General features: G+C 37.6%; 1 protein-coding gene across 2 annotated transcripts in view; it reads left to right on the top strand.

Annotated features, from left to right (window-relative positions):
- Nucleotides 1-25,681, top strand: part of LOC149556330 (uncharacterized) — a 220,752-nt gene that overhangs the window by 154,362 nt on the left and 40,709 nt on the right. Inside the window, exons 12-15 of one of the 2 annotated variants that reach the window (XM_089830591.1) lie at nucleotides 7,089-7,172; nucleotides 23,007-23,105; nucleotides 23,222-23,431; nucleotides 23,539-23,614. In XM_089830591.1, coding sequence (XP_089686717.1) covers nucleotides 7,089-7,172; nucleotides 23,007-23,105; nucleotides 23,222-23,431; nucleotides 23,539-23,614 — 469 coding nt within the window. Of the gene's footprint in view, nucleotides 1-7,088; nucleotides 7,173-23,006; nucleotides 23,106-23,221; nucleotides 23,435-23,538; nucleotides 23,615-25,681 lie in introns of both variants that reach the window. The other variant, XM_089830590.1, reaches the window with a different exon arrangement.

The following is a 25,681-nucleotide window of genomic DNA, read 5'->3' as shown; positions in this document are numbered from 1 at the left end:
AACTCCGACAACGAGGCCATTTCTTCACTTACCATTTGAGTTCGGAGATCGATTGCAACTTTTGCCCTCCACTTCCCATTGTCAGGGTATTCTTCTTCCAGATATGATTTACTTTGGCGGCCACTAGCCATCCTCTTCCGAGAATGGTGTCATATCCATTTTTCTTTAGTGGGATTACTACGAAGTCCAACACAAATGGTTGTGTCCCGATAGTTACTTGTTAGGCCACCAGGGTCCCAAGGGGTTTTATCCCCTGCGGATCAGCGCCTAGTAGGTTGAATGTGGACGGCCACAGGGTCAGCTTCCCCAATTTCCTCCACGTCTCCTTGGGGAGAACATTCACCCCGGAGCCACCATCCACGATGGTGTCCTTCAGGATGGTTACGAGGATTCCCATCTCGACCACCGTCAGATGTCGGCCATTGCTTACTATGAGCAACATGGGGTCTATCGCCGACCCTCCTAGTATCGTTGGTTGTCCTTTTGTCTCCACCGTGGTTGCGTGGGCATTCAATAATGCTATTCTGAGTTGTGGTACTACTTGTAATAAATCTTGAACTCTGACGGGTACCTCCATTTGCAAGATCTGGTTGACCAAACTGTTTTCTCCCTCCGATCGCCAAGGGATAGCATCTTTACCATCCATCGTATCTTGATTGCTTTTTCTAAGTCCTCTCGTGCTTCCCTTAGCCTTTGCTTCTCCGTGCAAGGGTCGGGATAAGTGGCCTACTTAGCCTGGTTGCTGGTGATGACCAAAACTTTTTCTTCGTTGATGTTAATGAGAATTACCTGTTTCGAGCAATTAGCATCTTCGTGATCTCCTGGACCTCACCATCGACATAATTTTTGTGGAGTGTCACTCTTCGGACATTCTTTGGCAAAGTGGCCCCACTGGTCACATGCCCGGCATTGGATTATGGGCCTTCCTTTTGAATCATATTGAATTTGATTTCTATTGTCATTTCCGCCCTGTCTTCCTTGGTGGTTGTTTTGGTAGCTGCCGGATGTGGCATTAGTGTTGTCCTGAGTCTCATTGTTTGTGTTAGACGTGGATTGTTTGTGTCAGACGTGGATGGTTGTTCTTGTGTGAACAGTATCTGTTGGCTCCTAGTCCTCATGTTGAACAAACATTCCTTTGTAGAATGCCCTAGGACCTGACAGATATCACACATCGCCTTCTTCGGACACGCTCCTTTTGAATGGCCCTTTTCTTTGCAATCTGTGCACCAAATTTCTCCTTCCTCCATGCAGCCACCCATTCCTATCATTGATTTGAATTCTTTGTGCATCTTCTCCAAGTCTTTCTGGAGTGCTTGCACTTTCTTGCTGGGCTCCTTCTCGCTATCGGCACTGCTTCCCTCACCGGAGGATTCATCACTTTCAGAGGATGATGACGATTTACTTCTCTTCTTCTTCTTTTTCTTTGCCGTTTTGCTTTCGCTTTCCAGATTCAGGGCATGGTCATATGCGTCAATGTATGACGTGGGTGGAACTATCTTCATTTTTCTTCTTAACGCCCTACGGAGACCTTCTACAAACCAACATTTCTTTAACTTATCTGCCGGCTGAGTTCCCATCGGGCTAAGAAGATCTTTAAGCCTTTGATTGTAGGCTCAAACTGTATCCTTCTTCCCTTGTTTGCAGTTGTAAATTTCTGCTACAACCTCGTTATCATCACAGAGCAGTTGGAATTCGGCTTGGAATTCTTTCTTCAGATCATCCCATGTGGAGATCTTTGCCTTGTCCATGTCGGAAAACCAATCCACTGCAACTCCCTGTAGGTTGGCGAGAAATTGATTCAACCACTCATCTGCATCCGTGACTAAATTGGCCGTCCATATCATTTTGCACGTACGACAATGCCGCACGGGATCCTCCTTCCCGTTGCCTATGAAATTCAAGAGTTTTTGTTTTTTAGACATTGTGCTTCTTGCTCGTTGATTACAACTACCACTCGATCGTGTCGCCGAACTATGCCACCATGCAATGCCGCTTCTACACTTCCTCTTGCCCCAGTGTCTTCTGTTGGCCTCGTCTCTTCTCCTACTTCTTCACAAGTTCGCTCTCGTAGTGGTGTACGTGATGAATGTAAAAATTGCTCCTTTGTCTCCTCAAGCACTGCTAGTCTATGTTGAGTTTCCTCCAGCAACTCCTCGTTGCTTCGGCGAACTGTGACACCCTTCGTTGGTTTCTGTGAACCCCACTATGACCACCACACTAGGCAATTCCTCCGGCTGCCCTTGAGTCCGTTCCCCGACGACTTGTCTTATTCTTCGCCGATGTTCGGCTTCGCCACACGCAATTTTTAACTCGTTGATTTCTTCCCTCAAATTTCTATTCTTATTTAAAAGATTGGGCATCTCACATAAACCATTATAAAATAAAACAAAATAGAACACTCTTTTATTTATTTACTTTGTATACATTATATGTGGACTTATGTGACGACAGTTATAGACTTCTGAGTGCCCTAGATACCATGGCATAACAGCTCATGGTTCAGTTTTCTGCCGCGGTGCGGCTCTCTCCTCCTAGAACTTCTTGAAGGTTTTCTGACGGTGCTCCTTGTGTTCTACTTCCCCCCGGCGTCGCTTCTGTGCCATGTAGGTTTGTGCAATCATTCAGGGAAGTTGGTCTAGGAATTTGGTTGTGGTAGGGCTTGTGTGCATATCATCCCACACATTATCTATGGTAACCCCATTCTCCGCAGCTTCCCTTCGTACAAATGTTCCCAGCCCTACGTGATACAAAATTTGAAAGTTCTCTGTTGCCTCGTGCTCTCCTTCAAAAATTTCATTTTGGCCATCATCATTTGTCTTTCAGTTGTCTTGTATTGTTCTTCCCATTTATCTCCGTCCTTCCATACTACTACGAATTCAAACTAGCAACGACGCCAAATGTTTAGCCCATGGCAAACAGGAAAGAAAACAAATACTCAATGCAAATCACTATTCATTATCAAAATGTTTTCATGCACAACAATGATATTCCATACAATGACAATGACGTTGATAATGATGCCAAATACAAAAGTGTTCGCAACATTTATAATGTACGAAATGGTGCAATGAAATGACACAATTGTTGCCGCACCGGTAATTGTCTAACTACGCCTTTTCCGGACAACATAGATCTTCATATTTAGTCATAAAGTTCCTTTTTATCTAGATTTCTCCTTTCAAGATGGCTCAAATAGTTATCAAAGGGCAATAGGCTTTTAAAACTTTGTCAGACATATCTTCATATGAAATAGAAATTTGGGGTGTTTCAACTCCATCCCAGTGTTCTTGAATATAGCCTCTTGCCATTTTGACAACACTCAATAATGATAAGCTCCAATGCCAAATGATATAAATTAGCTTTCATATCACTATCGTCTCCCAAATCAGAATTTTCAATGATAATAACAGATAGGTATTGAGCATCATTCGTACCAGCCCTAGGGATGAAAGATAGTTTGATGCAACTTAGCCAAACAACCCAAAGGACCTTGGAGAGAGAAGAAAAAACTTTTGTAATAGGTTAGCTTGAAATCTCTCTAGGGAATTCCTGAGGTTCCTCTAGCTAATGTAAGGGAAACATCTTCATTAAAAACATTGCATAGATGTGTGTCATGCTTCTAACCCTCGTGTTAATAAACAACTTCTTGCTTTAACATTAAGAGATATCTAGGTTATTATGGTTATCATTATAGATTCTTCATTTATTTATTTATTTTCCCAAGGAAACAATCATATGTGAGTGAGGAAGGAGATGTATTTGGGAAAACTGATATAGGTTTCCCCTCTAAGTACAACACCCTACATTGGATGGAATTGTCTTGGTTGGATGATCCGCATCCTTGGGCTTAGTGGTGGATGGCCTTGGGTAGCCTTTGTGTTATCCTCTCTAATCCCCATGATAGTCGGTTGTCAGAAGTGAAATAAACAATCATATAGGGAATATAAAAAAAATGTTAGGTAGAGGTGGTGACATGGATTCCCCTAAATTAAGCAGGCCACCCCAAGGGATGGAATCATCGAGGTAGATGTACCTACTACTTGTGTACTAAGGGGCAAGTTGTCTTGGTTAGGTCTTGTGGGCTCTTGGGCTTAATTGGGTTGAATAATCTTCCTAAATGACATGTGTTCCCTTGAATTAAGTAGGCCACCCCGAGGGATTGAATCATCAACGAGATGTTCCTTCCAAGGGGCAAGTTGGCTTGGTTAGGCATTGTGCACTCTTGGGCTTAATTGAGCTGAACAGTAACCACACACCTTTTATTTCTGTCCTCTTTAAACTCTAATATAATTAATTATGATAAATGGTACCATTTGCGGATTGGTTCCTATAGTTCAAAGGTTAGTGCATGTTATACCTAAATAGAATAAGATGATTATTGATAACAGATTTCCACAATCCATGTGCTTATGTTCAAACTTCATGATTCTGGTAAGATTGTGTGTAATTTTTTACCACCAACGTTTCGGATCATACTCAATGATCCATCATCAGGGTACCAGAAGCATGAACATAAGATGATTATTATGTGTGCGCTTATAATTGTTGGTGGATCCCCAAACCTAAATAGAAATAATTGGTCTTATGAAATATTGCAAATATAGTCTAACATGATTGCAAGATCTCAGCAAACTTTATCTCGATAAAGAGTTTATTGGTAAAGGTAGAATTCTTGCTATATTATGTCTTTTATTTTAATTGAACTTTTATTTTAGGGCGTGTTTACGATCATCCCAAAAGTTTGCATTTTAGAGAGTTTAAAGAATACACAAAAACAATTCATTCAACCAAGATGGACTGCAGTCGCAAACCTGGATGTAACACAAGATTGTCTGTGCACATTGATGGCGTATTGTTTTAAATTAATGAATTATATTGAAAACAGATATACATGTTATTACTTCTTAATGCTTCATTAATCGTAGTTAAATGAAACATGACTTAGATAATGAAAATCAGGCTAGGCACTAGAACATAAATCCAATAATAGTTGTGTCTATCACACATCATATTCGTTCTAATTTTCTTTGTGGCCTCTCCTTATATGTGGTTAGATCATCATTCTGCTTCTTGTTCTGAGAGTTGCACTCTTTTTACAGTTCTTGAGTAATTGCTCCAATTTTGTTGAATTAGCCTGGCACAAGGTCTCGTAACTAATTCCACTTGTCTTCATGGTGAAGAAGATAGAGTTAGTGTAAATAGATTTCCACAGTCCATCAAAGTTTAGAGTTTTTTAGTCTTCTAGATTTGATTGTGTATATAATTTTTGCACATTCTGAAGTACATAATAAAAAAAAAAAAACAATAAATAATAAATAATAGAAAGATAGATTTGAAGAATAATAATTAATATTATTTATTAATTATCATTCTTCAAATTCATCTTTCTATTATTTATTATCTATAATTATTTATTTATTTATTATTATTTAGTTTGATCCCTCCTTGTAGATTTTATAGGGTAGTTTGTTTTTTGTTTTGATTCCTTCGTGCTTGAGGTTTTCTTTTTAATGTTTTTGTTTTTGTTTTTGTTAGTACTTTTATTTTCTTTTTTCTTCACCATTTTGTTTTGGTGGTTTGTTTCATTATTTGTCTAGATTTTATTATATCTTTTGTTTTCATTAGTGCTATTTTAGTTTATAACGGGCTTTAGTTATTATTAGTTCTTTTAGCTTTAGTTTATTGTTATTTTTATAATATTTTTCATTACTAGCTTTTTCATTATTTAGTTTATTGGTTTTGGTGTTTTGATTAACGCTTTTCTTTTTGTTGATGTTTGCCTTTGTTTTTTATTCTTATTGATTGTTGGTTTTTAGTAATTACATGGACTATTGTATTTTTATAATTATCATCTCTATTATTATTTATTGTTATTTTTTAGTTTTACTATTATTGTTGGTGTTATTATTAGTAGTGTTATTGATTCATTTGTTATTACCACCATTGTATATTTTTATTAGCACCAGTACTATTACAAGATTTTAAACTGCATTTCGTATTTTAGTTTTTATTTTTGGTTTTTGCATTGCCTCTGTTTTCTAGATATTTTTCTTTATTTTATTTGGTTTGATGAAATCTTGTTTATCTTGGCCTTTGTGCCGCCCCTTCTTTCCCTTCTTCCCCTTTCGGCATCCTTACATATACTCCAGCTGCTCTGCAACAACTTATTTTCTGTTTCCTCCAGGTCTTCTCATCCTGCTGACGGATCACGGAGTGTGATTCGAAAAGTTGATGCAAAAAGTATATACACAATCAAATCCAGAAGACTAAAATACTCTAAAGATAGAATTATCTAGTCTTTCTTCTGTACAAAACACAATTTCTCAGAGAATGCATCTACAGGCTGATTTGGCAATTCAAGACCTACCGTGTCAAGATTCTCAAATTTGATAGCATCATGAGTACTAGTATGATTTGGCAATTCAAGACACTACAATGAACTATTTAATACTCATATGTCTGACTCAAAACAAAGCGCTCTAATAGAAACAAGCATTAAAATTGTATTCAACATCTCTTGTTTGATTCTTTAACCTTTCTTTCTCATAAAAGCATGACCATATGTATCTTATTCTGGATACATTTTTAACTGATTTAATTCAGTTTGCTGAGCTACCTTTTAGTTAACAAATTTCACCATTAATGACATTAGATAACCAATGAGACAACTTAGCTATAGATAATTTATAACTATTTGGTATATATATATATATTCAACAAGTTATTTGGTAAGATTCTAGTTCCTGGCCAGGTGATGAATTGGCATGAAATCATGTTAGATAAATTTGAACTTGCTCATAAATTTTAAATGAGGAGATATATTGTTGACAAGTAAATTTAACATTTGATTGATGCTTTAGCTTTTATGCTCTTGCTCGATTTCATATTGAAATAAATATTCTGCTCTTTATTCAAGTTGCTCATTGTAGCATGGTTTTTAATTCATTACTTGAGAACATTCTGTCAATCTGGCTGTAAACTGTGATATAATTGATCAGCTGTAGTCTGAAAATGAGGGGATGACTTTTACATTCTATATTGATGCACTTCTTTGAATGCACCTGATTGTTTTCTGATTCACATTGTAGATTCTTCGATCATTGGTGCCAAACACATTAGAGCAGGAACACATTGTTGTTGAGAATGTTCTAGATCCTCTTGCAGGCGAACAGGTTTGAAATTTCTCCTCGTCGAAATTTTTGGCATATATGTTCTCAGTTCTTTCAGGAATGTTACATTGTTGGCTATTTAATCTTTTTGTTTTGTAGTCAGTGACAATTTATGTTTGTTAAAATTTTCAAGGCACTTAGTTACCACGCTTATATTTCAGGGGAAAAGTATTGATTACTCAATGCCCTATCTTTTTGTCACTTTCTATATTGTCATGTACTGAAAACTTTAGTTGAATATTTTCTGTCACTTTTGCTCAACAGTATGTTTTTTTATGTTATTTAACTATTTTACCTCCTTTATGCATTTGAATTTCCAAAAATAACAGAAACAAAGTTTAAATATAATTTAAACTTTAACCTGTACTTTTGGTGTCTAGACCTGGATTTAAACATGCATACTTTTGAATTTTTCCAAGTATACTTGTATTTGAAGATATTAGATTGTTAAAGTCAAATATAATATCATCTTGTGGGCTACCGTTGTATAATGTTTGTAATCTCCAGATTCTCCACATTTTGAATATCCGTCAAGACACTGCTTTAGGGAAATCATAAGACCTATAATGTGATTTTTGAGATTGCCCCCACTGTTCTTTATATACAAGAAGATCGGATAATAATGTTATGTACCTAGGATCTACAATCTGCCTCAATTTTAGATTTATGGTAAAACTCCACTTTTCATCAATTAGTTCATCAACAGCATGTTCAATTAATTCAGACAGCATATTTGCTATGCACAGAATGGAAGAACAGTAAATCTCCGAGTCACACAATTTTTTTATTTGTTACATTTATTATTTTATATATAACTGTTGCTTACATATGACTGATATATAAATTGGTTACCGTTTACTGGCTTAGGCCTTCTGAGTTAGAAAATTTGTGATTATGCCTTTGGTCTCAAATGCTGGAAGCTCCAAACTTCCAGATTTGGTTTCTGGTCTGAACTGTGGTTTGCCTAGTCCAGGTCACTTGAATATTCTAAGGTTGTTTTCTTGTAATGTCCCCTTTTTAGCATTTATAGCATGATGTTGTTGTTAGCCTATTTCCCCACGGTCCCGGAGGCTAACTAGGACATTAAAGGGACTTAGAGGCCATTTGGCCTAGATAGTTTCAGCTGCAGGCCTTTCTGTGGGGTTTTGAGGCAACTTTGGGCATACTTACTATTTATAGTAAGTCATCTTGGATATGGTCGGACATCCAGTGGCAGCGGTATGTCGATGGTAATTGTTTAAAATCGACAAGAAGACTTGTTTATCATTGATAAGATTTTTTATGCATTGGTAAAGCAATTTTATAAAGTTAAATTTAAATATTTAACTTTATTAATGCATAGACTATAGTTTGTGGGAAATATTTAAATTAAAAGAGTCCCCTTTATTTTATAACACATTGGAGACATAAGTTACATAAAGGGAATGATGTTTTATCCCACATGGAGAAAACGAAGGATTGAGCTCTTGTGAGAACACTATAAAAGGAAGGGAAGAGCTTCGTTTTAGTAGGCTTGGAAATATCATGGTTACCAGGAGACCCGTCTCCTACACCTGGAGACGCGTCTCGGAGACCCCCAGTACCGGAGACACGTCTCTAGGTACCGGAGACGTCCCCAAAAATGTTTGGATGCACGAGGTTTTGGTTACCATCTCCAAAGTCCCCCAACCAACAATTGATGTCTCCCACCAAAAATATTGAGCATAAGGCATCATAAAACTCCTAAATCTTATCCTCTATCGTCACCCCTTAAAAATTTGTTATTACTTATATCATATATGTTAGTAATTATAATGATAGCCACTATAGTTTTCCAATCAATTTGCTTAATTGCCTCTAGAAAGACTTGTCAATGATGTATAATTATTTCTTTATTAAACAACAATTAACGTCTCCAAGTACCCCCGTCTCCTATTTTTGAAAATTAGCCGTACCAGTACCAGTACCAGTTTCCAAGGTCTCCAAGTACCCCAGTCTCCTGGTAACCTTGGGAAATATCAAAGAAATTGGGAAATTTTCTGGAGATTATGTCTCAGTAGTTTGAAGGACGAAATCCCTTCAAGTTGGAAATCTTGACGCCATTGAAAGATATGGTCTTGAGATTTAACATGGTAGCAGTCCGAAAAAGCAGATACGAAAAAGCAGACCGAAAAAGCGGAACCGAAAAAGTAGGCTGAAAAAACAATCCGTAAAAGCAGTCCGAAAAAGTGGAACTGGAAAAGCAGTCCGTAAAAGTAGTTCAAAAAGCAGCTCCGAAAAAGCAGTTCGAAAAAGCAAATCAGAAAAGCAAAGCAGAAGGGGCAGCATTGAAGGAAATTATTACAGCCATCTATAACCAGGTTCCCTTGTTAGTATTGTTTTTAGGGTATTATAAGTTTCAGCTGTAAGTGTGCATTATACCAGCATTATCATTTTGTAATCCATGTAAATGCCAAAAGTCTTGGCCATATTTCATGAGCATTGTATTTGAAATTTCATTGCAATTAAGAAGATAATAGTTGCTGGTGTCATTTAAGCAATTCAATATCATTATTTATCAGCTAGTTAGTTTGCATACCAACTGTTTGTAAAAATGCCAGTTGGCTGTAGGTATTCATTTCTCATGCTTAGATCATATATATGCACTGAATATTGTCAAAATTAGCAGCACACTCATGTTAGGTCATTGTGTAGTCCATTTGGAGTCTTCTAGCACAAGTTTCTCATTGATGCAAATTGAAGAAAGAGTCATTTAAAGCCAGCTAAAATACTATATCAGTCATACGTCCCTTGCATGTGAATTGTTTGATGAAATTCTTTGAGCTTTCATCAGCATTTTTGAGAGTAGATTTGAGGAGGGTCATTACATTTCCCACCAAATTTTGGCTTCTTTTAGCTTCGATGCCCTCCTAGCTGATTCTAGGCATGAAACCCTCAAACACCAACTGTTCATCAGATGTTCGTCCCGTAGGTGCGAATGCTGGAAACTAGGTTGAAGTCCCCCTATTTTCCCTTGATCAGATGTGGCGGCGATTCTTAATGTTGAGCCATTCTAAGCGGGTGACTGGATTTGCGGGTTATCAATAATCCAAGATAGTTGATGACTGGATTCGAGGCATCGAGACTGGTTCACCATGTTCCTTTCACAATTGGCTTCTACAGGAGTGAGATCGAGAAATTAAAGCAGGAAATGCTATATGACTATTTATTTGAATGCAGATCTAAACTAATTGACTATTTTAGAGGGATTGGAAGAATGAATTGTGATTAGAAGCATTTACTAAGCTAATTGCAAACCAACAAAAGGAATTACTTCAAACTACACAAACTACTACTATAATGCTTTCAAATAGGCAATTCAGGTTGTAACAACAAACTTAGCAGAATTTGTAACACTGAATGACCACTACTAATTTTTTAAATTTTGGATTGTCTTTTGCAAGACAACTCAAACCGGAACAGATATGAGATTTAACCTTTCTTTGATTTATGTGCTGAAGTTTCCTATAAAATAAACTAATCTCAGATGGTAGCCTATGGTCATAATCTACAATTAGTAACACTATTCACAATAAACGTATAATGTTTTTCCGACATTTTGGCCTTAGGTATGAGTATGAGCACAAGATCGAGAACAACTCTAACAAGCGATTAAGACATACAATCAATTGAAACAACTATATTTGACACAATGAATAGTTTTCTGTTGGCTAAACCAAAAATCACCGATTCTGCACACAGGAGATAGGATAAATGAATTATTTCTGACACTTAACAACATAGCCTTTTTATTTTGATCGGTAACAACATGGCTCTTTGGGATTTGAATAATGTAGCTCTATATACAGCTATAACTAAGATGAATCGTAGCATTAATATAAATCCTGACACTAGTCTTTACACCAGTCAATGAAAACTGAGCACATTCAACACATATAATACAAAATCAAATTGAATCACAAATTTTGTTGCACAGCCAGAACATAAATGGTCGTTAAGAAATATTATGCCTAAAATACTTATAAAAGTTCAGAAAAAAGAATTTTCAGGTTCTAGATAATCATTAATAGATCCCCAAAAGTTATTGATAATCATTGGTTAATCCCAAAAAGTCAATGTTTGTAAAGCTAGAAATTTAAAAAACCCAGAGAGATGGAAAGAAAGCACCTTAAAGCATAAAACGAATTTATACTAAGCCTGGAATAAAAAGTTGTCTAAAACTAGGAGCTCTGAGATTTGCTTAAAATAGGTCCTCCCTGCTCTAAATGTTGGATTAGATAGAAATAACTGATTTGAGAGCCACTTTCAGTGATTTTGATGAGAAATCCTTACAATTCATTGTTGCTTGGTGGGAAAACTCCACATGATACCCTTGAAGTGCTCTGGAGGAAGAGTGAATGTAGCAATAAATTCTTTGTGTTTACTCTTCAAACTTAGTTTAATGAAAACCTAAGGGACAAAGAATCTGAAAGCCAAAATTGATAAATCCTCACATAGACTTTGATTAAATGCATACTCTAAAAACCATGAATATTTGGATACTCTAATGAATATTTTTTGTGTAAACTTTGAGTTCAGGTAAGAATTGTGGGCCCATAGTTCTCTAACCCCATGAAAGTTTACTTCAACCTTGAAAGTGTGCTAGATAACCATTCTTTGGATCCTCAAGATTTTTGCCTCTAAAACATGGGTTAATTTTGAGAAAAATGTGCTAGATAACCATTCTTCTTGAAAATGACATTCAAGGCATGTACCCAGGTTGTATGTGTCACCTAAAACACAAGACAAAATCTGCCAAGTGCATTTTGAAGCAGTTTTAACTTTCCTTAATTTTTTTCAAAATTTCCTTTATTCTGATTGGCCAGTTTCACACTTGAATGTTAGCTACTATAGGTAGCCTCCCGAAAGTGTGCCTTAAGAGGACTGTCAAAATCAAAGCTACTAATGCATGTGAAATCTAGCTCCTGCAAGGCACACCTAGGGATTACCTTATTGATCCACAGCTCGAGCAGGATCTCTAGATTTCATTTTCTTTTCTTTTTTTTGGTTCAGTAAAAGGCCTTAGCCAAAACCTTTAATTAATTAATTACATGGTTCCTCTGATCAATCGGGGATCTCTAGATTTCATTTTCATTAACGACTTTGACTTCATTTTTTAGATCCCAAATTTAGACATAATTAGAGTCTTCTTTAGTATCTTTCTTCTATTAAGATAGGCTATTCTTTAACCTATTGATGCCACTATAGGGAGATTTATGGGCTTGCCTTAAATATGATTGCTCTTATTTATGGGTTTGTGGTTGGCAACAATAAAACTCGAATGAAGTTCAACAGAGACAAAATATCCAAAACTTGTTTACTCAATATTTGTCTACCGCATTCAGAACATCGCTAGCCAATACCATTCAAATTGCCTCCAGTTTAAGCTCAGTTTGCACACTGAACACCATATTTAGCCTTTGGTCCACGATCTTCCACGGAAAATACATATGGTACTTCACACTCACCAATCTAATAGGAGCCTCAATCTTTGAATGATGTTAAAAACTGCTCCATATTCTCTATTTTAGTTCCTTTGTTTTTTGCCACACGAGCAAAACAAAGGAATTTCAATGAATGCCTATCAATTTGTTTTTGTTTCTTCATATGCCATCCTTTCACCAAGAAAGGAGGAACCATGAGAGTAGCTGGATTGTTTGCCAGTAATAGTAGAAACAAATGCAAAAATGATTGATGTCCCTCGTACCACGCCAAACTGTCCCCACCTATTGTTATCCAGCAAAGAAACAAGCATGCACAATTCTACTCCATCCGCTGCCATGTTGGCCAGTGAATCAGCCTCCCCAGTTGCCTTTTGATAAACGTGGTTTGTTGTTAATTGTATAAGATTTCAAAAAAAAACTGTATGTTTAATGGTTTGTTCCAAAGAGCTCTTAATTTCCAATTAGGAATAGATCCTGTTTGCACCACTTGCAAGGCTGAATCTCCTTTGATTTCCAGTCTTGTGGTCCCTAAATCTTTACAAAAGAGGAAGCCTCAACTTAAACATTTTAAATATTAAATTTTCATATAAATAATATTAAATTTCAACATACAAAATGTTATTGAAAAATAATTTAATGTAAATAAAAAATAATTTAATATTTATAAATGTCCATTAAAAAATAAATTTTAACTAGGCAAGAGCCTACAACACAAAGTTAAACTGCGAGCCTCTTATCTGGGAGGTCTTGGTTTCAAATCTACTATAATAATTAATCAAAATGCAGAACAATTAATCTTGGCTTCATTCTCTTACCAATCAAAACAAATAAAAATTAAAAAATAAAAATTTAATTATCATAAAAGAAAGAAAAAACTAAACTAAAAGAAATCTAAATAAAAGAAAGCTATACAAAAAATCCATAGGAATCAGATTTTTGGGTGCAACCCATCTAGATTTTTTTTTTCGAAAAAAGAAGGGTAAAAACTTTATTGAACTTTAGAACAAGAAATTACAACACAGCAAAGGGCCAAAGCCCCAGAAACCACCAGAGACCACTAAACAGACAAGAACTAGATCATCCTTCCCTAACTCCACTTACATCCTCTGCAAGAATCCTCTCCAAGTCCTGACATAACTCGCAGCGCATCTGCTCCCATTCATCAATCTTCCCACCATCTATATTCCCAGATGCCCATTTTGCCAGACTATCAGCCGCCCTATTCCATTCCCTTGGAATATGGGCATAAGACACAGAGTCCATCAAAGAGCTAACTTGTACAATCTGCTACACCATCGCAGACAATTGCCAGCTAACATTTGAAATCTTCCTCTCAAGGAGAAGATTAACTAGAACCTGAGAGTCAGATTCACAAATCACCTTACGCCACCCTAGAGCATAAGGATGCTTCAAAGCATATAAGATAGCCAAACCTTCCATCCTCTTAACAGTCTGCAACCCCTTGTTAGCCAAGAAAATAAAAACCACTAATCCAAAAGAATCCCTCCCAATCCCACCTATCCTAGCCAGATCTGGATTTCTCTTGGAAGAGCCATCCGTATTAATTTTCAAAAAACCAATAGGAGGGGGCGTCCATCTCCCCATCCTTTGAACTTTTTGCTTGTCGAAGATATCCCCTGTATTCCAAACCTATCAACCATCTCAGCATCACCTTTCTCAAGCGGCAACACAACCTCACTCTTAGCTATGACAGTATCTTGAATCATTCTCAAAATTCTAAGCCAAACCTATTGAATCCCCAATTTTCCCCCCCAAAATATTCTTCGATTCCTTTCCAACCATACTTGCCATAGCAGAAAGATAGGTCTAGCATACCAAACATCTTGCAAGAAGGGAGCTGAGGAAGGGGGCCTCCCCAGACGCATCCAAAACTCCGCCAAGGATGAGGCATGAGTGCATGGGCACTTCCAAACATTCCACCATAAATGCCATAGCTGAAGGGTGAAAGGACAATGGAAGAACAAATGCGGAGAGTCTTCCTCCCCACTACTACAAAGAACACACCTTGAAGGGCCGGAAAAACCCCTCTTTCGGATATTGTCCCAAGTCAAACATCTATTCCAAACCAAAGTCCAAATGATGCAATTACACTTTGGCCAAGAAAACGTATTCCAAACTTTCTTCCGCCACTGAACCTCCCCCCCCACAATTTGTTGGGAAAACAACTCCTGATACTCGGAAGAAACAATGTAAGCCCCCTTGGGATTAGGGGACCAGGCCAACACATCATCATCTAGAAGGGGAGTACAGTTTCGGCCAGAAAGAATATACTGGAGCTCTGCACACTCCACTTCCAAACCGAAAATAGGCCATTCCTCTGGGTTCTTGCATCTTGCCTCCACTAATTGCCCTTGAAGGGAAAATGACTTAAAGTCGCTCACCCTAGACCAGCTAGCTTCACAAAACGTTTGGGACAATATACTCAAATGAGGATATTGAACAATCATGGGAGGGTAGCCATCACAAGCATCATGCCAGAAATGAGCTTTCGACCCACCCTTGCAGATCTAGACTAGGCCACCCTTAAATGAGTGTAGCACGTTTCTTGAGAGTACTCCAAATCACTAAACCTTTCCCATTCAAGCTATACCTAGGGATATCTTTCTAGGGGATCCCTGGAAAGTACTTCTGAGTCAGAATTTTGGCCCATACCCGATCCTGTTCCACACACCATCACCAATACAATTTGGTAGCCAGAGCAGTACCAGTTAGCACTGACTACCGTAATCCAAGACCACCAAACTGTTTTGGGCTACATACAACCTCCCATTTGATAAGGCTCCACTTAGTTGAGGATAAATTGCCAGCCCATAAAAATTGTCTTGCTAAGGAGTCCAGGTCCCTAACAAAGCTCTTCGGTGCCACCTGAATCATGCTTCTATAGAGAGGAAGAGCCTGAACCACAGATTGGAGAAGCTAGACCCCACCAGCAAAGGATAACCAGCAGTGGGTCCAATGAGTGACTTTGACACGAAACTTGTCCAGAATGACCTGCCAAGAATCCCTTTATTGCCTGCCACCTGAGATAGGAATCCCAAGGTAGAGCAATGGAAGACTCCCAATTTGGAATTTGAGAATATGAGCGACTCTCCTTTGAATAGATTGCGGAGCGTTGAAGAAAAAAATGGAAGACTTGCCTTCATTAATTAATCGGCTTGAAGCAGCAAGATAAACATCCAGCACCTTGCGTATATTGGAAGCCTCTCGAATGGTAGCCATGCCCATCAAAGCCGTATCATCTACAAACTGTAAGTGTGATTGCGCAGGAAGGCCTCCACCCCATTGCCATCCCTGGATGAAGCCCCCTTCCACATTCCTTTAAATCAGTCATCCCAAACCTTCCACCAAAAGAAGAAACAAGTAAGGAGAGAGGGGGTCGCCTTGCCATAAGCCCCGAGAGGCACCAAAAAGATCAGAGTGCTCCCCATTAATCAAAACTGAGAAAGAAGTTGAATTCACACAACTCATAACCCAACGGATCCATTCCTCCGCAAAACCAAAGGCTCCTAGAACCTTTTGGAGGAATGACCAACGAACTTTGTCATAAGCCTTAGCCACATCCAGCTTGATGAACATAGCCTTGTCTTTAGAGTTGGCTATAGAATGAATAGTCTCAGTAGCCACTACCACCCCATCCAAGATTTGGCGGCCCGCCACAAAACCGCTTTGTTCCTCAGAAATTAGCAGTGAAAGCCACTTTTTTAACCTATCAGCAATCAACTTAGATATAATTTTATAAACAACATTGCAAAGAGAGATAGGGCGAAATTGACTTATCCGATCAACCCCTTCCCCTTTGGGAATGAGAGCAAGGAAGGTAGAGTTTAGGGCCCCAAGCATTTGCTTATTCTTTTGGGATTCTTGAACAACTGCCAGTAAATCTATCTTGATAATATTCCAAAATTCTTGAAAGAACTCAATCGGAAAGCCACCAGGACCAGGAGCTTTACCTTTTTTCATCTAGACAATAGTCATCTCAAGCTCCTCCAAAGATACGACACTCATAAGATGCTCTTTCACTTCCAAAGAGACCAACAAAGGAATACAAGAGATGACCTGAGCCTCTTCAATTGAATCCCCCTACGAATCTTCCTTATATAAAGAAGCAAAATACTGCACAGCTTCTCTAGAGATATCTTGGGAAGAAGAAAGAACCTCCCCCCTATCAGTCACCAGAGATGAAATAGAATTACCATGTCGTCTGGCCTTCATCGAATTGAAGAAGAAAGCCATATTCTTATCACCCTCTTGAAGCCATTCAATCCGAGCTTTTTGTTTCCAATAAATTTCCTCTCTCAGCTCCCATTCCTCTAAGCTTTTTAAAGCCCTAGCTTCCTCTCGCAACAAATACTCAGACACCCCATCCTCCCTAATCAACTTGGTAATATCATTCAAGTCAGCCTGAGCCACATTATTCTCCTGAAAAATATTTCCGAAGCATTGCTTGTTCCATCGTTTGAGCTGATACTTAACATATTGTAGGAGTTTAGCAAAAGTATACATTGCTGTTCCAAATGCAGGTCTACCATCCCTCCACCACTCAGCCACATAATCATAAAGGTCTGGTTCCCTCAACCATATGAGCTGGAATTTGAAAGGTGGCCTTTGAGGCAGCCAGGCAGACGAAATAGCAAGCTTTATAGGCCAATGATCCGAACCTCTCCAATCTAATATCGATGACCACAAACCGCCCACCCAAAAACAGGAAACCATGAATCGATCCAAGCATTCAGCAATGCAATTGTCTCCCACCCTTCTATTATTCCAAGTGAATTGCCCATTGCAAGGCTTGATATCCACCAGATTGAGTGTCGATATATTATCCCGGAATAGCACAGAAGAGGGCTTAAGTCTTGCAATTACCCCCTCCCGTTTTTTGAACAGATTCTCTCGACTTAGGACATAGAGAGACCATGGATAAGGAGGACCTAAAGGATATCCACCACAAAGGTTGGATCTTTCGTGGGTTCCACAAGCAGGCCACACCTCGGGAAGATCCCTGCGCTCCAATGCACTGACATTGACCATACTTCCACAACTTAGGTGCTATACTCATCATGCATTAAACATAAACCTTGGTCTCTTGAAGAAAAAGAACATCAAGGGAATGACTTCTAACCAATTCTCTAACAGCTTTTTGTCTAGGGCCGTTGTTCAAGCCCCTTACATTCCATGAAATAACAATCATTTCGGGGGAGTCGAAAAATGGGAATCAAAGGTCTTAACAGATCCTGATTCAACCAAAGTCTCCCCTATCATCTTAATTTTCTCCAAGTCCTTTCATCCACTTTTACCACTTTTCTCTAAAACCACCTTCTTGCCATCCTTTTGAAGAATTCCCAGATGGGGAGAAGACTTTCCACGCTTATCCATATCCGAAGTAACAATCCGTGCAAGAAGGGCAGTGCCCTCTTCTCCCTGTCCCAAATCTATGTCTGGCCCTAGAATCACCTAAGCCCCTGCCTGCCCATCAGTAACCATAGGCATGGCAGATTCCACAAGTGGAGCAGGAGGAGGAATGGAGGAGGCAATCTCTGGGCCGGGATCCATCCCAAACTGATCCACACTGATAAATCCTAGATTGACTTCTTGCTGTCCCAATTCATCCAAGATCTCAAATCTGTTAAAAGTATCCTCATCTTGTCTCTCCTTCGGAGTCCTCTTTTGCCCTCCATTTCAGCTACGAGACTTAACTTGAACAAAACCCTCATCATCCTTACCCTTGCCGTATACCGGCCTCTTCCCATTATTAGTACGAGGAGTGTTACGAGGAGGCGGCGAAGGCTGCTGCTCCACTGTCTTGGCCTTCAAGCATCTTCGTAGCAAGTGGCCATATTCATGACAAAGGCAATATCGGAAGGGAAGGGTCTCATAGTCCAGTTGCTGCACCCAAGAATATGAGCCCGCACACATTTCCACCACATCTGGCAATGGTCTACTCAAATCAAGTTCCACACAAATTCGGGCAAAAGTCATTACCTTCTTACCAAGGGTTTGTGTTGAAGACCCCACTGGCTTTCCCAACATTGATGCAAGCATATGGAGAACATCCTCTCTACAACATTCTATTGGAAATCTGGGTAGCCGAACCCACATTGGAACTCGATTTGGAAGCTCCTCGAAGGGATTAAATCCTGCATGCCATGGCTTGACAAATAGCCCAACCTGGTTGTAAAAGTAAGTCCGACCCTCAAAAACCCTATTGCAATCAGCCAGTCAGTTGAATATGACCATGAAAAAGTTATTTCGCCCTCCATTTCGCAAGCAACGTGACCTCCATTTCGCCCTCTGGTTCCCAAGTTCTTCGAGCCCAATTTTCCAAAAATTGAAGAGAAACTCTTAAACCCAAAAATTTGCAATATAGTGAATGCCTAGAATAGTATTCAACATCTTCGGCAATCATTTCAAAAGGGATTACCAGTTTGGGTCTTTCTTTGCATCATGCAGCTCTATTTTAGGCATAGCCCCAGAAGGCTCACCCCGAGACATCACCATACACTAGCCTGGACTGTTCACGACAATGGAACTCCGTCCAGGCTTCTCCACAAAAAAACCCACGTGATCCGTAAAAAAGCGACCAAGAAAGAGCAAACAGCAACAAAACAAGCAGCTGCTTACTCTATGAAAATTGCAGATTACCACCCCCACACAACCTGAAACAAACCCCCCACCTTCGCACTCGCAAGAAAAATCAGTAACAAGCTAGGGCACAGCTACCCTAGCTCGGCCGCAGGTTGCAGACGGACGCCATCGTTTCTCCATCGCTTTGCTTCTAATACTGCGCAACCCATCTAGATGATCTAGTAGAAGTGGAGCAATTTTTCCAAGTTGACAGTCGGTGGGAGAAAATTTGATGCAGTATGACATCTAGAAAATGCAAATTGAAGTCAATGCTGTCACACCTGCCTATCGATGCTCCATTCACGCTCGTAATAAACTGCCCTAGTTGAAAAAATATTTTGTCCCTACTCATCCCTTGACTGCCATAATTGGCTTTATCCGTGCAAACTTAAAAGACAAATTCCATCTAGTTTTACAAGTTTTTTAATGTTCGCTGATTTTCAAACTTCAAGTATGAATTTCGATGAACCTTGTGACTTAGCAAAGAGATGCCCTTTATGTTTGTTGCCATTACAAAAAAAATATTTTTAGGGCTGGATTTAGATTTTGGATGATTTTTAAAACTAGAGTTATTTAGGAATTTGATAATTACTTTTTATTAGAATTGAAAGCTTCAAAGTTCCTTAATTTAGTTGTATGCAGTAAATAATAATTTTGAAGGCATGTATTGGGTTGTCTTTGGTTTAGAACTTTAATTTTTTTATTTGTAAAATATAAACTTCCTTACTTTTTCATTTTTCTGGTTTAAATTTTTTTTGATGGAGGTCATCCATGAAATCTTTTTAGCTACCCAATATGGGAGCACTGGCCATTACCTGAACTTCTTTGGCTAAGAGCCAAGGACTAAGGGGTATCCATTCCACCAAATTGGCTTGGGGCAGGATACCAGCCTCATCCCTTTTTTCAATGTTGGAGCCTTACACACATAAAGATTTGATTCCTTTTTTGTTTAAAATTTTAAATTATATTATATACTAGAATTGAACTGTAAAAATATTTTTCTAGGGAACTTGATTTTTTGAGATTATTTCCATGGTAATTCATTTCTAAACATCAGTTTGGATGCAATTGTGTTTATCTATCTAATGTTTCTCTATGTTTCAAACCTAATTTCTAGACTCAGTATCACCGATAACTTGGAACATAATTTAAAATTTGGACAGAGCAATTTTATATGTTCTGAATAAAATATCTGAAATACACAGAAACAATTTTGCTGGATTATTTTTATAATTACATATTTTGCAAAATTTATAAATGGAAATTTTAACAGGCTATATAGCTTATAAGTTTGACCATGTGTTTTGTTGAAAATGTGGTTGACTATTTTGCTAAAGATAACTGAGGCTAAGGCAACCCAAACCCAAGAAAATGTTGCCCTGTCCAATACTTGGGTTCTTTTATACTGTTCACGCTGACAAATTTCCCCAGATCTTCAATGGAAGATTGAAGGAAGCCAAAATGTCTTACATACACCCATTCAAATAACAAACCTCGGCCAAACTTAAAGTAAGCAGCTTGCCCAAACAAGAATTGAAACCTTTGACATTTGAGTATTGATTACAATGCTATCCTCCTGAATTGGGATAGATCTCTCATCCACAGACAAACGTGGTTTCAGATAAAAAGAAAGGAACAGTTTCCCATGTACAAAGCTGTTGTATCTTCATTTCTTTCCTTCATTCTGATATGGAACTAGGTCTTAGAAACCTATTTCGTAAAGAGGAGCACAGTAAAAATGAACTGACAACAGAGAGCATAAGAAACCAGCAGACATCATTTCAATATCAATCCTACAGAATCCATAAATATTTCTCACAATCTCTGTTCAGACTCATATTATTTAATGCACAATTATTAAATGCACAACCAGTTAAAAAACATGGGATTGGGAAATACCCAATTGATTATCCCCTTCTATCTCTAGTTTCACACATAAATACCAAGTTGCCATATTTGCTCCAAAATCCTCAAATTCGACATTCAATTCCTTGAAATTCGTAGTCGGTTCGAAGTCTTATCAAATTCATCTGTTGCCTAAAAAGTTCTCTGTGGATTCGATATTTCAATCACTGGCCGATTTTGGGTGAATTTGTAGCAAATGTGTTAAACGTCAGTAGAGCCCGAGCAGAATTTCAATGAATTTATAGCGAATTTGGCAAACAACATTATTTTGTTGACTTTTCAATGTTGGAGTATAGTGCTCTTTGAGCAGCAACAAACCTAAAATGATCCCATTTTGGGCTTTAATGCAGAGAAATACGTAGAACGGGTAATATCAAGCAAATCAGGTAAACCTAAAAGTTTAAAATGGGTATGATCTCCAGCAGCCTACGATGTGTCTCTTTCTAAATCCAGAATGACCTGAACTCTAATTCCATTAAGCACTGCTTGAAAAGCTAAGGCTCCTAAATATTCTAGGACCAATTACAAGGTTTCAGAGACATTTTAAGTTTATCCATTGAGCAAAATCTGCCAACAGAGCATTGCAGTAAGAAATTTAAATTAAAAGACATTATTTGATTTACAATTTTTACATTCATCCAACTGATATACCATACCTTATTCTCTTTTTGTCTTTTCTTGGCATTTCTGGCTATTATCTTACTGAATTACCTGACTTACTTGATATTATCGCTAGAAAATGATATATTGCTAAATTGCTTTAATATTAGCATAGTTGTATGAACTTATTTGCTGCAGCATATATATATGTATTACAAAAAAATAACTTGTACAGACGAATCCAAAACGAACCCAAATCCAGCCCCAAAAAAATTTGATCAAATTTTGAACTCGCATCTGAACCAGAATCCGAACCGGCAACTTAGCATAAATACAATAAATAACAACTATTTCGTCGATTGCTGAAATCTAAGTATGGTGACCGGATTGCAATGTCTTTATATCAATCTAAATAAATCTGTAACAAATATCATGTCATCACCTGTTATTATTCTTCATTATTCAATTTCTCAGGATATTCCCTTCTCTTGACTCATAATTCATGTCAACCATCGAATGTGAGATAGAATAAAAAAATTCAGTCTGGACTTTGCTGTCTAGAATGAAATTAGTTCTCTGCCATGCAGATTGGTGATGAAAAAGGAAAAAAACCTAATTGTGCTTGTTAGAGAACCAGCATTCAACTCTTTTATTTTCATATATCTTATGCCTGAAGCAATAACACTCTCTCTCAATAGCATTGGACGATCAGAGAACATCGTATCCACAATGCAAAAGGCAAACTGTCAGAAACAGGGAAATAAATGCATACAAGAGCCAGTTTAACATAGGAGTTCCAATATCATCTCTACCCATATTCTTTTCTTTCAAAGACCTCATTTTGTTTGTAAAATATAAGTTGGAGGACAAATGGGAAGTAAAGCAATCGAACTTATAATTTTGTACAACAGAATATCACATTACAGCTTATGCATATAGCCACAGAAATATAAGAACTTGAAGAGATTTTCAGTATGCATCAAGTATTAAGCCATTTACAAAAACCTTTGTCACAATGGTATCTAGAAAATATAAATCGCCATTTTTCTTCAGTCATCATAATTGCATATTGTAATGTTTTTGTTATCCATGATTTATTAAATATCAATAAAAATGGATTGAAGCTCCCAACTGTACAACATAGTTTCATTAGAATTAATTTTTGTTGCTATTGTTCTAACTTTTACCCTTTCAATGATGTTTTTTATGGTGGTTTTCTTCCAAGCAGACATGGCCAACAAAAGAAGAGTTAGCTGAAGCTGATAAGAGTACTAAGCAAAAGAAGTTGAAGAAGAGGACTCTTCCACGGGGCATGTCAGACTATCAGGTCAGACTTGTTTTTTCTTGGTGTAATTACTATCCCTGCCGTTTTATGATCCATCGGAGATACTAGATAAGGCTTACAGGAAGATTTTAATATAATTTGTAGTTGTGGGTCTGCAGGCTGCATGGATTGTGGAAGAAACTGATGATGAAAATGACACTGGTGATGAAAGTGAACTTGAGGATGGCATGGAGCTGTGCAACGAGGATGAAAATGACAATTGTCATGAAGAAAGCAACAATCTTGAAAATGCTTCTGTTGCAGGAGATCACAAATCTATCTCGTTTTCTTTAAGAGATTATGATGAAGAGACACAGACTGACTTTATGGTCGTAAGTGAAGATGTGTTGCTAATGAAAAGTTCGAGTGCCCATATTAATTGTTTTTTAATCATTGAACTCTATGCTTAGCTGTACATTTGCATCATGTTTTGTAGGATGATGATAACTTTAACCAGGAGGAAGTGCAAGCTGAAATCCAAAGGCTGAAGGAAGCACATGCACAAGATGACGGTAATACTATAGCATTGTTGGCATTTTGAGAATCTCTGAAAATCATTTTTCTTTTCTTCACAGTTCATTTCTGATGACAACTTATATGAACATAAAGATGCATGCACAAAGAAGAAAACCACATGATAACCTATTCTATGCCATATTGCCTTCTTTCCCCATACTATGATTTTTTTTTTGTTATTTTTGCACTACATTACCTGATTTCTTTTTAAAATTGTGATATATTATCCAGTTATTTCAAATCTGAATGATGTTATCAAATGTGTAATAGAAGTCCTTATTGCACATATACAGTTCTAGCTATTGTTTTTCCTAATATAGGCTTTGTACAGTTCTAACCTAAGTCACAAGGTTTAAATTCAAGTTCGGTGATCATGAAAGTCAGATGAAGTTTGGCAAGGGTAAAAATTTGAAATAAATTTGACATTAAATTGGCCTTATATGAATTAATTTATTTTAAATATAAGTAATATATCTACAAAATTGTCAAAATAGTTTAACATTCCTGAATAATTTAACAAATAAACTAAATGTTTTATTAAAACAAAACAATCTTATGTTAAATATCATAAATCTGGATGAAGTTCAGCAAGGATAAAAGTATGCCAAAATTCAAATATCTTGGTTGAATTTGATGAATGCTTTGACTTAGGTTCTAACTAATTTTTTTCCTGAGGAGGTCTTTGAAGCACTTTTGGGTCAACTTGTTTCTCTTCGTGGTTTGAAGCCTCTCAGATAGGCTGTAATTGTTTTGATGCAAGGTCATATAGGCCTACAAAAACTCCAAACCAGTTTGCTTTGGATCTAAATCCCACAACTTCATGCTCTCTTGCTTGTACTCATCTGGTCAACGAGTAAGAAGGCACAAGTTGTAACGGATATAAAGTCGTTCTTCTGCCTTGCTGCCAAACAGTACATGTTTTGAACCAGTGTCCCTTTTAACAAAGGGTTGAGACATTGTGAATTGTGCATTGGATCTGTGGATGTGTGAGTTTTTTTCCCCTATTATGATTCGTAAGGATTCGTGTGTGTGTGTGTATTTATTTATTTATATATATGAAGTAAATATGCAAAAAAAAAAGAGAAATATACATAATTCTAAAACTAAATGATTTCATAGTAGGAATCAATGACTCTAAATTCTTTAATGAATCAAAGTTGTTAAGTTCTATACCCAGAAATTAGATAAATAGCAACAAAGAAGTGAATAAACAAGACATAAAACTCAATACATTTATCCTGGGAAAGCTCTTCTAGAATGAAAGGCAAAAACCCAACCACACCAACAAAATATCTCTTTTATTGATAATAAACTTCAAGTGTACAATGCCTTTTGCTTGATGCAAAATATATAATAAATAGAGAGACTCTTCATATTACAACGAAAGGTCTCTTTGAGTCCCTTCATATTTCTAGAAATACAACACTTCACATTTCCACGTGCATGCCTCTTCGCATGACGTATGACACATGTTTTTTTACATAATATTAATTTAAATATGATCGCAAATATCTTTTTCAGCTGATGACCGTAACTGTCATAACAAACATATTTCTGTGTTCAATAGTTAGAGACGAAGATCTCTATCATAGTTACAAACTTCAACACTCCCTCTTACCAATATAGAGATCTTTAGTCCGGCACGCACACATCGCTGCAACCAAAGATGATAAGTTCACATAACAAAATCCACCATACATAGAATGAAGTAATGCACATGACTTTCACCATGCCTGCTTGCAGAGGGTAGAACAAGGATTTTTATTCCAAAACTTCTTCCAAGGAAAGATACATTTCCACCATGTCTACTCGTAGAAGGTGGAACAAGAGTTTTCACCGCAAACTTCTCCTAGAGAAGAATGTTTTTCCACCATGCCTACTCGCAGAAGGTCGTTCACTGTACCTACTCGTAGAGGGTGGAACGAGGGCTTTCACCTCAAACTTATCTTAGAAAAGAATGTTTTTCCACCATGCCTACTCGCAGAGGTTGGAACGAGGACTTTCACCTCAGACTTCTCCACAAAAGAATGCATCAACAACTGAGATTATTTCTCAACATAGAC

This window comes from Cupressus sempervirens, chromosome 5, assembly GCF_028749045.1.
Source record: "Cupressus sempervirens isolate cs-2001-9-10 chromosome 5, ASM2874904v1, whole genome shotgun sequence".
Classification (NCBI taxonomy): domain Eukaryota; kingdom Viridiplantae; phylum Streptophyta; class Pinopsida; order Cupressales; family Cupressaceae; genus Cupressus; species Cupressus sempervirens.
The sequence above is the reverse complement of the archived record's forward strand: the minus strand, read 5'-3'. Positions and strand labels throughout refer to the sequence as shown.